General features: G+C 40.3%; 1 protein-coding gene across 1 annotated transcript; it reads right to left on the reverse strand.

Annotated features, from left to right (window-relative positions):
- Nucleotides 1–1,802: 1,802 nt before the first annotated feature.
- Nucleotides 1,803–2,178, reverse strand: LOC102746814 (keratin-associated protein 3-1). The gene has a single exon (XM_006745148.2). The coding sequence runs from the start codon at nucleotides 2,176–2,178 to the stop codon at nucleotides 1,885–1,887; it is 294 nt and encodes a 97-aa protein (XP_006745211.1). The 3' UTR covers nucleotides 1,803–1,884.
- Between the last annotated feature and the right edge of the window lie 12,724 nt (nucleotides 2,179–14,902).

Genomic DNA, 14,902 nt, shown 5'->3' on the forward strand with positions numbered 1-14,902 from the left:
CCAGCCTGTTTAACTGATTTAAGACCTGAGACCCACAGAGCTCAAGTGACTGGCTCAGGGCCACAGAAGCAGCTCAAGCGGAGAGCCACACATTTTCTGGGTTCCATCTGGGGCATTTTAACTAGCGCCAAGGATCTTTGAATGACTAAAGATCCACAGTGGTAGTACTTGGACACTCAGACTTATTTTCAGTATTAAAAATAAAGTCTAAATATTTATCCCTTACAAGCATGGATGACAATGTCAAACTTCTTTGCTTTTGACTAAAAAAGAGGTAACTTGGGTATATTAATCCTAAAATTCTCACTAATGCTTATAAATGTATTTATGAACAAACATGAAGGAAGCAATGAATTACAGTTTTACAAAGGTACATGGGAAAAATAATGTTTTTCAAGAAATAAGGGGATGCCTTTTGGTGAGAAAAGTAAGAACAGTAGTGTGGCAGTAATGGCGAGTGAGCATCTCTCACCATCCAGAGCGGGGCTCTGTTGGGTTCTTTGATTCTCACAGTAATCCTGAGACATGAGCAGAGATAAGAGTATCATTTCTGCTGTGATAACAAGGAAACTGATGCTGGAAGGGAAGTGAATGGCCCAAAGTTCCAAGGCAAGTCCAAGAAAATATATGAGATTGCACGTTGGGTACTTTCTGTAAAAACCTTACACACTTGGAATTTTCCAGAACAACTAAGGAGATGAATTAATGGTCATCATAAAAGTTTTGTTCTAAGAGGAACTGTGTGTTTTTGCTTCCAGAATTGTGTGCCTATTTCTTGTGGATGGAGACTACTGCTCTGTAGCCTGATATTTTCAGTTCATTTTAATGCCATGATATTATATGTCACTTGGATTAGTAAACTTTCAAAGATAATTCTGACTCATGTAAACCAAGCCTCATTTGAGGGAGCAAGGAATACCCAATGAATGCTAATATTCAGAATTGATTTTTCTAGAAGACGGAATATATCAAGAAATGGGTGTTTGTTCTTCCCCAAATTACATTGCATTTTGAACTTGGAATTTCACTAATGACTATAACTAAGGGAATCAAAATTATTTCTACATGACAGCAAAGCGATCAGTTTGTTTAGTCAGTTAAGGAAGAAAGAAAAGTCAATTTCAGGGACAATGGAAATTAAAATAAGTAAAACATTTAAAAAACATACCAATCTCCAGGTTCCAGCATAGGGCTTGGCATAGTGGTTGTCTTCAAAAAATACCTATTAAGTAAAAAGATCCTACAAAATGACCTAGTGAATTTTTCACTTTTCAACCCATCACAAAGAGCCAGTATCTAATTTTCCTTTTTTTTTAATTGAAGATTTTATTTATTTGAGAGAGAGAGAGAGAGCATGAGAGGGGAAAGGGTAGAGGGAGAAGCAGACTCCCCGCCGAGTTAGGAGCCCGATGCGGGACTCAATTCCGGGACTCTGGGATCATGACCTGAGCTGAAGGCAATTGCTCAACCAACTGAGCCACCCAGGCACCCCAGTATCTAATTTTTCAATGATTCCACCACACATGCTCTCCTTCTGCTGGGATAAATCTTGGATAAGATGACCTGCTATTCAGGTTTAGGTAGGCGTTCCACTTTCCCTGAGAGGAAATATGATAATAAATCATCACAAAGCCACATTTGCTAAGCCAGAATAGAGTTTATTAAGGAATAGTCAAAATGGTTATTTCTCAAAGAACAATGAAATGGCCTAAAAGACAGAAAGAAGGTCTCCAACTCCACTCAAAGGAGGAGAGAAGAAGTTGGGTGAATTCATGAAAACATGGCCCAGGGACTTGGGATTGATTTAGTCTGATGTAGGTAATAGCAGGTGTTGAAGTCCTGATGATGAGCCCACATTTCTGAACCTGTGCAGAGACGGGTTGCTTAGCAGGGTTCACAGGGACTCTGACAGCCAGGCTGAACGTAGGTGGTCAGGTTGATCCCACTCATTCCAGGAGTTGGGTAGTAAGAATTGAGCAGCCAGCATGTTGGCACATAGGTGTCAGGCTCACAGCAGGGTGGGGGGCGGGTGTCGCAGCAGGTGGGCTGGAGGAGGCTGATGTCATGGGGGCAGGTGCTGGGCAGGCAGACTCCGCACCGGCAGCATTTGTCAGAGGAGCAGATGGTGGTGGCGGGGCCGGTGGGAACACTGCAGCAGCAGGGAACACAGCAAGCCATGGTGTCAGGAGTTAGATTTTTTTGGGTTGAGAAGAGAAGTCTATTGGTGTCTCAATGCTTCTCTCTTCTGCCTTGGCTCTTATATACTCACCTCCTTGGGCGTCAGCCTATTACCAAGATTTTTTTCCCCTGTGTTTCAGTTTATAGCTATCTCCATTAAAACCATCCAATTACTTAAGTGTTTATTACCTGAGACACACTCTTTATCTCATAAAAGGGGTTTAGGTTGTTTTGTTGTCAAATTAGGACTCTTCATGTTGGCTCTTTGTCACTTTAAGGACATTTCATTTCAGTCTTCAAAGGCAACGAATCATTATCCTCTAATCATTATACATCATTAGTGATGGCCTGGTATGCTAGGTATCTGCAAATCATCCCCACATTTCTTTGTCTACTTTCAGATGATGAGATAAGTAGGCTTTTTGATTGCCAGTCTGTCAGCAACCAAAGATTCTATATGATAGTTTAGGTCTCCTGGCTGAAAAAGTGCTAAAAGTCTTAGATTTATTTTTCATGGCTCCAAGAAGCTGAATTAAGATGAACAGATGGGATCTATAGAGAAGGAGATTCTGATTCTGTGTAAAGACTTTCTTAGAGAGCTGTAAAAATAATTCGCCTTCTGTTCCCTCCACGCATGTGGTGAACAATAACATGTCAGGGACAGGCAGATGGGAGTCAGGAACTGTAGAACTCCATCCAACAATGTCATGGATTAAGATTATTTGTGACCCAAAGAACAGGCATATGGGGCCATTTAGAGACAAAACAGTGCAGTGTATTCTAAAATGAGTTCCATGAACATCTGTTCGAAGGAACATTAAAGGGTTCTCTGGTAAATACATTTGGGAAATAGAGTTCTTCATTGGTGGACCTTCCAGAGCCTTTAAAATGCTAAAGCACTCTGTGACTTGCCAATAAAGAGCTAGAACATGTATTTTTCTCCAAACTTACTTGGCCATGGAATCATTTTGTTAGTTTCCATATGTTAGCTTCATAAATTAGTGTTCTATGGAGCACACTTGGGGAGATTTCCAAGTTACATCTAAACCACTAAAGCCCTAATGATAGAATTATTTAAATAAATAAAGGCATAACACTTGCTGTGATGTTTTAGATGCTTTGGAGTAGGAAAAAAAAATATATATATATAAAGATTTTATTTTTTTATATGACAGAGAGAGACACAGCGAGAGAGGGAACAAGCAGGGGAGTGGGAGAGGGAGAAGCAGGCTTCCCACAGAGCGGGGAGCCCGATGCTGGGCTCGATCCCAGGACCCTGATATCATGACCTGAGCCGAAGGCAGACGCTTAACAACTGAGCCACCCAGGTGCCCCTGGAGTAGGAAAAATATTAAACTAGTAAACCTTCAGAAATATTTTACTTTGAAAGTCTTAATGTTTTCTTGACTCATCTTCATATAAAATGGCTCAGGCTTTAAAAAATTAGAAAATTGTACATCATAAGGGTGTCAGAAGCCAAAATCAACAAGATGATGGATCCAAAAGATGCTTAACATTAAAACTGCTTTCATTTTAGCCATCTTACCACTATTAGAATGATTTTGTGGTTTTGGATTCCTCTGCTAGAATTTTGCTTGTTGTCCACGTTACTTCCATAGATATCTCTTAGTTCAGTCAAACCCTCACTGGCTGAACACCTGCTGCAAGTCAGACATTGCGTAAAAAAAGGAGCAAATAGGAGCCTGCCCTTGAGGATGTTGTAGAGAAGAGACACAGAGAAGTAAACTGGCAAATGACAACACAGGGTTGTACATTCAGGATTTTTAGGTGAGGTGTGGGAGTTTGGAAGTAGGTACCACTGACTTTACCTGGAAGATTCAGGAAGTACTTCATGAAAAGGGAACAATAGTGTGGGTAGGGAAGCATGATTAGGAGCTTAGCAGGTAGAATGGAATAGGAAGGGAATTTCAGCAAGTGAAGCAAGGAAACAATGTGCCTCGGTGTGTTCATGGGATGGCAGAAGTGTTGATTGGGGGAAGCACAAAGCACGAACTCTGGATCTCCCTTTCTTAGGGAGGCTGTGGAGGAAAACAGTGGGAGATGGAGTTGGAAAGGTGGGTTAGTGCCACAGTAGGAAGAATTTGCTCTGTACCTAGAATGCTACACTCAGGATTTTGAACTTCATCCTCTTGGCAGTGGACATTAATTAAAGGTTTTGAACAGATATGGGACATGTTTGGATTTGTTTTTAGAAAGATGACTAGTTTTTGAGTAGAGGCTCAGCAGCAGCATCACTTACTAAGTGCCGAGTGCTTTATGTGTGTTGTACAGTTCTCACCACAAGCTTATGATATACGCAAAGTTGCATCCCTGCCATTTTACAGATGAGGAACCTGGGGGTATAAACAGGCTAAGTAACTAGTAAGGGAGTAAGTGATGGAGCTGGCATTTGAAGCCAGGCAGTCTGGCTCCAGATTCTGCACTTTAAACCACGATGCTATATTCCCTCTTGGTGGGTGGGTGGGTGGGGGTATTGTTCTGACTAGAGTGAAGACAATCCTCAAGATGAGTTGGTGTAAGATTGGTGGGAAGGGTGGGATCAGGTTACTGAAGGTCTTGAGACCATAGAAAGGGAGCTGATTTTAGAACCTGTTTTCGTAACCAAAATGCTAGCGGTAGAAAGGAGATAATTTGAAGGCAGGGACGGTGGATGGGAAAGTATTTGGGTGTTCTACGGGGATGTTGAGGACGGTGTGATTTCTGTCTTAGAGGGTATCATAGAGAAGAGGGGCTATATCTGGGATTTCTCATCACATTATTCAATTTCCTGGGGACCACTAGTGGCACATCAGTTTCCACAACAAAACTAATATTCTTGTTTTTAAGATGACTACAATATGGTCATCTTATCCTCAGCTAATAGGTAGCATTTATTGAATATATATACCATGTGCCAGGCATAGTGCGTAGTATTTTATGCACATTTTCTTCCTTATTTCTTACAACCCTATAAGACCAGGACTGTTACTACACCAACTTCCCAGAAGACAAAACTGAGAGTAAGGATATTAAATAATGATTTAAAGTCATACAGCTAGTGAATGGCACCTTGTCTAATAGCAATTCCTCACACTTATTGATAAAAATCAGAATTTTTCTGGGATTAAATTTTGTATAACTAAATTGTGTTCATTCATTTTTTTAAATTAGTTAATTCATTCAGCAGAAGACCCAGCACTGTGAGTCAGATACGGAAGTTAACAGGTAAGATAAGGTCCTTGTTGTTAAGGTGTTCATTCTAGCAGGGGAAGACAGACAATAAAAAAATGGAAGAATGGGGGCACCTGGGTGGCTTAGTCGGTTAAGTGTCTGCCTTTGGCTCGGGTCATGATCTCAGGGTCCTGGGATCGAGCCCCGCATTGGGCTCCCGGCTCAGCGAGGAGTCTGCTTCTCTCTCTACTCCTCCCCACTGCTTGTGATCTCTCTCTCAAATAAATAAATAAAATATTTTTTAAAAAATGAAGTAGTGACCATGACAAGTGACAAGTGCCAGAAGAAAATGAAATGGTGAAGTAACAGAGTGGTTGGAGGTGATGCGGTACACTCTGCTGGTCAGGGCGGTCAGCGACAGCCCTTGCCAGGTGGCTGGAGTGCGTGCAGCAGAAGACCAGTGTGAAAGTAGATGAGGTTCACGGAGGTAGGCAGGTGCTGGGCCGTGTAGGATTTTGTAGGTTCAGCAGAGTTTAGGTTTTATTCTAAAGGCACTGGATGCTTTGCAGCAGGGGGTGAAAACATGTGTTATGTTCTGGGGAAAGGGAGGTCCTGCAGGTCCAAAGTGGAAACAGAACAATCTGTGGTCCAGGTGAGAGGATGAGCCGTGTTGCCAGCGGTGGATGAACTGGTAAGAGGTGGAAGAGTTGGGGAGACATTTTTGAAAGTAGAGATGGTAGGTTGTGCTGATCAAGATGTGTGGAGAGACAGACCAAGGACCATGTTTAGGTCTCAGATTTACTCATAGGCAAGAGGGGAGCTGAGCCACAGAGCTGCCATCTGGGTTGGTGGGAAGGGGTGGATGATGAGGTCAGTGTGGGACCTGCAGGGTGAGCAGCCTGAAGCCCATGAGAGGGAGCAGGGCTGAAGACACGGGAGGCTCCAACACCCAGACGCAGAATGTGCTTACTGCCAAGTTCTTGGCCTGGGATGAAAGGTCACTTTTATGTGTGTTAGTCACAGTTTGTTGTGAGCCTGTGAGCCTTACCAACATCCTGGATTTCTGGGGTGCTGTCGGGAAAACCCTCCCATGATGGCACCTCCCGAGTCAGCAGGAATGTCAGTGTGGTGAGATTTCACACTTCGAGGCAATTCAGTTTTCTTTAAGCCTGATGGAGCACTTCATCCCTTCACAAAAGCAGGCTATAGGAGCCTTTTCAGTTTGTCATCCTAATAAAAATGCCTGTAAGTAAAAACATTCGGTCTTTGTTTTCTGAGTTGCATGATCTTTTCAATTTCTGGGGAACTCCTTTATAATATCAGTTGGAAGAAAGAAATAGCTGGCATCAGGACTGCTATGGACATCAGTCCTTTCATTGCATAATGTCCACTTTATTCTTTGCTGAGCAGGCAGGCAAAGGATTCTGGGTTTGGGTTAAGTGGTGGACTTTGGGGGCCTTTTCCAGATATCTTCTAGTGTGTGGTTATAGCCAAGACAGATATAATGCTTGCCAGCTTATTAGCCGTGTTGTTTGGGTTTCTTTTAAATGGAAGTAATGTTTTGTGACTTGAAGACCGCTGATACTGACTTAAAGGGAGTGAGTGAAGCCTTCCACTTTGTCTCACGTGGACATGTATGATCCCGATGCAACATGCCAGAGCCGGTCTCACGGTACTACAGCACACGCACGCTTCACCCAGCTTCTGCTGGCTGGCAGTGCTGCCTATTTTTCTTGGGGGTTAATTCTCATGTGTTATTGTGGGCTGTAGAATGTGCAGATAGTAACAGGAAATTATACACAGTTAAGGTATAAATATATGTGTTAAGTAAAATTAACCTGGTTGGGAAAATGGATGTTCAATAAAATTTGAATCCCTAATATATGCCAGGCACTGGGAAAATCAAATTTTCAGCTGTTCACTGTGTGAAATCTAATATTGAGACAGTTAAACACAATTATTCTATAGTAAACTTAGGGTTTTACATCCTTGGAATTATTTGCTAACAATAGTTATAATTTTATTTTAAATTGGATGTTTTTGTCCATTGATTGGACAAATCTGATTACTGGATTGAATTAAATAGCTACTGGATTTCCAAAGAATTCCTGTAAGTAGTTGAAATTTTTTTTAAATTAAGATGATTAAATGTTTATGTATTTAAATATTAGCTGACATGATGACTTTAAAATATATTTTGAGTTGTTAGTTTACTGTAATATACAGCTGATTTTATAATAACAGCAAACCCTTATATAGCATTTACTGTGTAGCAGATGCGGTTCTATGCTTTACATGTATTATGTCATTTAATTCTTACAACAGCCCTATGTGGTTGGTATTGAAGGTATCCTTCGTTTTATAGATGAGGGAAACTGAGGCATAGAGAGAGTAAATAAGTTGATCAAGGTCAGCAACTGGTAAATAGTAGAGTTGGGATTTGAACCCTGGCTGTCTGGCTCCAGAGTCTGTGTTCTTAATCACTGTATACTAATCCACAGTCTCTCCATTGTTGATTATTATATTTTTGAAGAGAAAATATGTAATTTACTTTATTTCAGCCAGGCTTTGTTGATACCGGCTATTTGTCTTGCACTGTGCTAGGAGATTTAGGGGACTCAGGGATGGTTTAGTTTCTACTGGAGTTCATTGGGCACTCAGGACTTGAAGCAAAGTAGGAAAGTCATTCCAATTGTAGTGAGCAGCTGCAATAAATGCACAGATGTGGAAAAGAACAAGTTGTCATTAGGAGGCAGTGAATAGTGCACTGTGTCTAGACAGTAGTCATGTGAGGTAAAAGCTAGACGGAGAGTCTTGACTCTCAGGCTGAGGAGTTTGAATTTAAGTAGGTAGACCATTGAGAGCCACTGGCATGTTTTTCTAAAGCAGGGAAATCATTTCATTAATCTCCCCATTTGTAAAATACCACATTGCTAGAATGTATGAGGAATAAATAATGCATTAAAAATGTTCAACACGGTGTCTGGAACATAGTGCTCAATAAATGGTTCTAAATAAGGGTAGTTATTGTTAAGTAAATGAAGGGAAGCTGGAGTTCTTTTTCCATCATTCACAGGTAAACACCTGTGAATTCTGTTTAACAATGGGGTGATCTAGGGGTAACTCTAGGAGTTTAGCTTTCCAGTCTCTCAATGTCTGAAAAGTCTTCTGCCTGTTCACAGTCTTCACTATAACTTTGCCACCAGTAGGGGCTCCACTTCTACAAAGGAAGGACTAGTGGCCCTTAGCCTTGCTTTGCTGGAACCCTGTGAGGCTACTGGGAAGCAGTGTCTCCTTCTCTAGTACCTTCTGCCATGTTGCCATTTTGTGGAGGTAGTCCAAGCAAACCCTCAGTAAGATTTATTACTTAGAGGGTACTGAAGCAAATCTGTCAGCTTGAGTATGGATTTCTCCATTCTGCATTTCTCATCAATATCTGTGGTTTATGGTAAATGATGCAACTCACATTGAAATTCAGTTTGAAATTTTAACTGGAGAACCAAGACGTATTAGGATAGCTTATAATCATAGTTGGTCAGCATTCATCAGTAGGAATTTGGCTTCTTGGTCTGTTGGGAAGAAGTATGTGAAGAAAGAAAAGAACAGAAAGGAGAGGAACATCATATGTGGGAAAAAATTCCCACCAATTAAAAGTGTGCAAATGAGTTGGATAAAGAAGGAACAACCACCCAAATGGAGTAAAACATCACCGTGGGCAGCCCTCATCCTAGTTTTCTCAGCTTTATCCTTCACTCTTGTGTATCTGGGTGTTGTTAGCCTCCTAATAGTCAACAGGGTTTTGTGTTTCTAAAGATGTACAATTGAATGGAGAGGAGGAAGAGAAAAAATTAATTTTTTTACATGCCAAGCATATTACTATTGATAAACTTATTTGATATAGGGACACTGAGATATTAGAACCCCCATTTGATAGGCAAGATAAAACTGGGTAGATTTGTGATTTTCATCTTAGGTCTTCTGATTCCTTTTTTTGTCCCTTCCTACAGTTAAAAACGTCTTTAGAGTGATCAAAGTGTACAACCTATACTCAAATACAATATAACAAGATATTTGGCTTACTTCCAGTCTCAACCCCTGGTCCACACTAATTTCTATTCTTAACCTTTGTGTGCTTCTGTCTCATTTTTGTCTCTTCTCTTCAATAAAACAGTAACTGTTGGGGTGAAGTTTCAAAATTCTAACCTCAGAGTTTCCTGAATTCTATCTTTAGGATTCATTATATTGTCTCCTTCCTCCCTCATGATGCCCCCTAGGGGAGGACCATGAATTCCTCCTGCTTCAAGATCTTCCTGGCTATTACTCTAGATAAACCTCTGTCATCTTGACTCTTCTCAAACTTTCTCATGGCTCACCACCTCAGTGGCTTTGAAAATCCAGAGTTCCTTCACTTCTCCATCCCACAATGTTATAAACCTACTAGGATCTTTTCTGCAGGTCTACAGGTCTCATCTTTTGAACAAATGAATACTATCTTTACTTTATTCTGGTTCCATTCAGACCAAGATTCCTCCCATCCTTTTGAGAAAAGATTTAGTTTGTCTCTTCCACCTAAGATAAATACTAAAAAAAAAAAGAAAGAAATGAAGAGCCCCAATATGACAAATATTTGGTGCTTTGGATTAGTCTCTCTGAATCTCACAAGAACACTTTTACTTAACTCTCAAATCCCCAGGCTCACCCTATGGTTTTCATGTTTCAGTTGATGTGATGATTCAACATTTTCTCCCTTGAAGTTTCCTCAAAATCCCTTTGTATTCTTGGGCTTTTAAAATTAAGTTTGCCTGTTAGCATTTAATAGAATAACCATGATGGAAAGCAGGTTTCTCAAGTCAGAGTTATGGTTTTGGGGATAAGTCAGTAATTAACAAAGGGTCATCTGCTGTCACTTCTCCACGGCACAGCCCACTTTGCATAGAAGGTTTTTAATAGAAGTGGTAGAGCTTTCTTAACTACAGAGCTAAATGGTGCTGAGTAATCTTTCTAATTCCTCAGATTCTGTCAGGCCTATAATGTAATTCTCTGGCTGCCATCTCCAAAGCTCAGAGACATTTTTTCCATAGTCAGTTCCTAGGGTTAATCAAAGTAAGTGGGAAGTTGAACAAATGGTTCAGTAAATAATCTGAATAGGCAGTAAGAGTGTAACAGTGAGGATCCCTTCAGGAAACAAGAACCACGCCCATTATTTGAATCAAGTGAATTTTATATGGAGAATTTTAAAATAAGTTCTTAGGTAACTAAAAGGGTTAAAAGGGGATACTGAGATGTTACAAATATAAGAACTGCAGAAAACCCTGGGAATGATAGTTTCTTTCAACGGAGGAGGGAGGGAATTAACACTTAGAAATTTAGAGAGGGGGTTGTCCTGCAGAGCCGAGACTCAGATGTTTCAGGAAAACTGGCAGGCTGGGGACTCTAAGTGGGGTGTGCAGTGAAGCAGGTTCTACAAGTGTTGAGAAAACTGCAGACTGGATTTAGGTGCTTCTCTGGAAAGGATCTGCAGCTGCTGGAGTGAACAAGTGTTATTGGGAGATAATCCTGGGAATTGTCAGCAAACAGGAAGTCCCAATTAAGCAGAAGGAAGCAAAAAGGAAGGAGCATGTTCCTTCTTCCTCTTCAGCTTTGCAGCTTTCCTCTGTCACCCCCTAGTGGTAAAGCCCGACAGAGTGGTCTGCAGAGCATCACAGGGCTGACGACAGCAGGGAGGGCATGAAGCTGGGACAGTAACTTAACACCTGGCACAGAGGAGCTTACTCTGAAAGCCCACAGCTTCCCAAATAGACATCTTTAAATCAGCTGAACCAATGAAATCAGAAAGGGAGACAAACCATAAGAGGCTCTTAACTACAGGAAACAAACTGAGGGTTGCTGGAGGGGAGGTAGGTGGGAGGATGGAGTTATTGGGTAATGGGCTTTAAGGAGGGCATCTGATGTAATGAGCACTGGGTGTTATATGCAACTGATGAACCACTAAACTCAAGCTCTGAAACTAATAATACACTATATGTTAATTAATTGATTTTAAATAAAATAAATAAATCAGCTGAACCTCCCCACACCATTCTTCATTTCCAGTTCCTTAATTTCATTGTCTTGTTATGAGTTTTGGAGTCAGAGTTGGGTTCATATTTTAGTTTTTACTTCTGAGCTGTGTGACTATAAGCAAGCTATTTAACTTTCTTTATTCATTAAAAAACTACTTTGAGATATGATTGACATACAAAAAGCTATTTAAATTTAAATAACTTGATGAGTTTGGAGATAAGTATATACCAGTGAAACAGCACAATCAATGCCATAAACTCCCAAAGTTTCCTCTTCTTTTTCCAACTTTTTTGTGATAAGAACACTTAATATACATCTTTTTAGCAAATTTTTAAGTGTACAATACAGTATTGCTAACTATAGACCCTGTGGTACACAGTAGATCTCTAAGACTTATGCATCTTGCATAACTGAAGCTTTGTACCCTTTGACCATTACCTCCTCAATTCTCCCCACCCCTGAACCTCTGGTAACTGATGTGAAATATTGGGGTTCAGGCGCAGTCAATAAAGAATTCTTGAAACATCTTCAGTGCAAAAAGGGTGGTTTTATTAAAGCACAGGGACAGGACCTGTGGGCAGAAAGAGCTGTACTGGGGTTGTGAAGAGTGGCTGATTGTATACTTTGAAGTTGGGAGGGCGTTAGGGATAGCATGAGTCTCTGAGGAACTTGGAAGCAAGATTTCCAGGACCCTGAGGGGCTAGTAGTTGTTAGGAAAAGTCCATTTACTACTATCTAGTAAAACTTTAATCATGAGACCCTTCAGGTGAATATCAGTGTTCCATATGCTTGGAGGATGATTGCTAACCTACATCTTGGGTGGGGGTAGAGATAAAGGAAGTTTCCAAAGGGATTTTTGCAGGATCCTGGAAGTCTGGCTAATGTCAAGCTAAGGTTGTCTTTTGCCTCTAGCAAAGTATTAACATTGAGGCAGTTGAGTTCCTGGAGAAAGGTTACTTGGCCTGTATCAAATACTTGTTAATGGGCTGTAAGTTGTAAGGAAATTTAAATTTTTTTTTTTGCCTTTTTCTCCACATCAGTAACCACCATTCTATTCTCTGCTTCTATGAGTTTTACTATTTTAGATTCCTCATAAAAGTGGTGTCATATAGGATTTGTTCTGTATCTGGCTTATTTATGTTAGCATAATCATCCATGTAAACAACATGATTTTCCTTCTTTTTTAAAGCTGGATAATATTCCATTGTATGTAAATATCACATTTTCTTTATCCATCATTCATTGTTGGATGCTTACTTTGCTTCCATGTCTTGGATATTGTGAATAATGTTGCAGTGAACATGGGAGTACACATATCTCTTTGAGATCCTGATTTCAGTTTGTTTAACCTCTTTCAGATTTAATTTACTCATCTTACAAAACCAAGATAACTGTTTCACAGAACTGATGGAATATTAAATGAAACTGGGTTCATTTGAAGTTTAGTCTGGGTACAGCATATGGCACTAAACAAGGGAAGGAGAAAGGAGAAGAAAAGGAAGAAAATACACATAGTTTCTATAATCCTTCTAATTGGTCATAAGACTGTAGTTGATATTTATAACTCTCTGCCTCCACTACACATTTCATGTTTTCTTTATGCTCAATCAGGACTTCAACTGGTTGAGATTCTTCACCTGCTAGGGGATGATTTAAATCTTCATTTCTGAAAGGAAAATCCATAATGGTCCTGTCTTTTTCAGGTTGTCAGTAGATGGGTTACGCTAGCACACTAAAATACAGTATATATTGAATTCAAAATGCAAAAAAGCCCACCAAGAGTTGTGCTTTTCCTAGCTGGAGATAGTTCAAGGGACAACAGGTTTTCTTTCACTTTAGAAAGGAGATCTCAACATGTTCTAGACAATTTGACTCCAAGAGGTTTCACTGAGGTGGTGACCTCCTTAATTTTTGTGGGGTTTATCTCCAACCCGGGAGTTCACATGTGTTTACTAAGACATCTAAAGTACTTGCTACTTCCTGCTCCTCAAACAATTAGCACAATGTCATCACTGCAGTGGACTGATACGATGTGTGGAATGTCAAGATGGTTAAGATCTCTGCTGAGTATATTAGGACAGAAAGCAGGAGAGTTGACACAGCCCTGAGGCAATATTTGTAAGGTTACTGTTGGTCATAGCAGTTAAAAGCAAACTACTACTGATTGTCCTAGCAAACTGATATGGAGAAAAAGGCATTTTCATGTCAAAAACTGCATACTTCCAGTTGCCAGGGGCTATGTTGATTTGTTCCATGAAAGAGACTCCATCTGGAACATCAGCTCCAATTGGGGCCATTACCTAAATTGGTTTAAAATAATGTAGGTAATTACTCTTATATTCTGATTTGTCTGCTATTTCCATAGGACAAACAAGAGAGTAAGTGGGGAGATGCTAGGTATCACCACTGGGCTTTATTCAAGTGTCTGAAAACGGCACTCATCTTCACAATTCCTCCAGGGATCTGATACCATTTTTTATTTACTACCGTTGTAATGAGGGGAATGTCCAGTGGCTTCTACTTGGTTCTTCCTACCATTTGAGCTTTATTTCTCAAGCCAGAGTGCTAATGTGGGGATTCTGCCAATTGTCAAGAAGATTATCTGAGTTATAGATTCCCAAATTGAGGAATTGATCTCTGGACCTACTGGGTCCACTTTGATTAAAATGAGTGGTAAGACTCCAACTATCATCTGGCCACCATCAGCCACCACTTTCACTGATGGACTGGAGTGACATTTTGGGTCTTTAGGAGTTAGTGTCAACATAGTGTCTGGTAATCCCTTGAGTAGGCAGAATTTGGGGCCCTATGACCTCTGAGCCCCGGTGTCATACCCATCAATATGTTATGTTACAGGACAAAAGGGACTTTGCTGTTGTAATTAAGGTTACTAATAAGTTGACTCTAAAATAAAGAGGTTATCCTGGGCTATCCAGGTGGACTGAGAGACAGTAACTGACACAAAGAGGAACTTATTCTGACTTCCACAGCTTCCAAATAGCCATTTTTAAATCTTCTGAACCTCCTCACACCTCCTTCAAGTCTAGTTACTTAATTTCATTCTCTGTGAGTTTTGGAGTCAGACAGATTTGGGTTCAGATTTTACAGGGTTTGTTTGTTTGTTTGTTTACTTATAAGAATATGTGATTTAAGCAAGCTACTTAGATTCATTTAGACTTACTTTCCTCACCTACAAGCCAGGATAACAATATCTATTTCAAGGATTGATGTAAGTGTTAAATAAAGTGTGCAGAAAGTGTAATTAGCCCATAGGTCATGGTGGTTCTCCACTCTCTCCTTCATGCCTGTCTTCCCCATCATTTCCCCCCTTTTCTGCCTCTTGTCCCTGGTCTTTTCATTGTTTTTTCTGTCTTTTCTCCTCTATTTTGTGCTTTTCCTTTTCATTCTTTTCTCCATCATTTATTACCTTAATCCCCCCACCTGATTTTCTTCTATCCCTTTTGTTATCCATATACCCATATTATGGTCA

This window comes from Leptonychotes weddellii, unplaced genomic scaffold (assembly GCF_054177405.1).
Source record: "Leptonychotes weddellii isolate Sample4059 unplaced genomic scaffold, ASM5417740v2 HiC_scaffold_792, whole genome shotgun sequence".
Taxonomy (NCBI): Eukaryota; Metazoa; Chordata; class Mammalia; order Carnivora; family Phocidae; genus Leptonychotes; species Leptonychotes weddellii.

What these genes read in the sequence shown, in the direction of transcription:
- LOC102746814 (XM_006745148.2), bottom strand. Translation starts at nt 2,178, where the DNA reads ATGGCTTGCTGTGTTCCCTGCTGCTGCAGTGTTCCCACCGGCCCCGCC.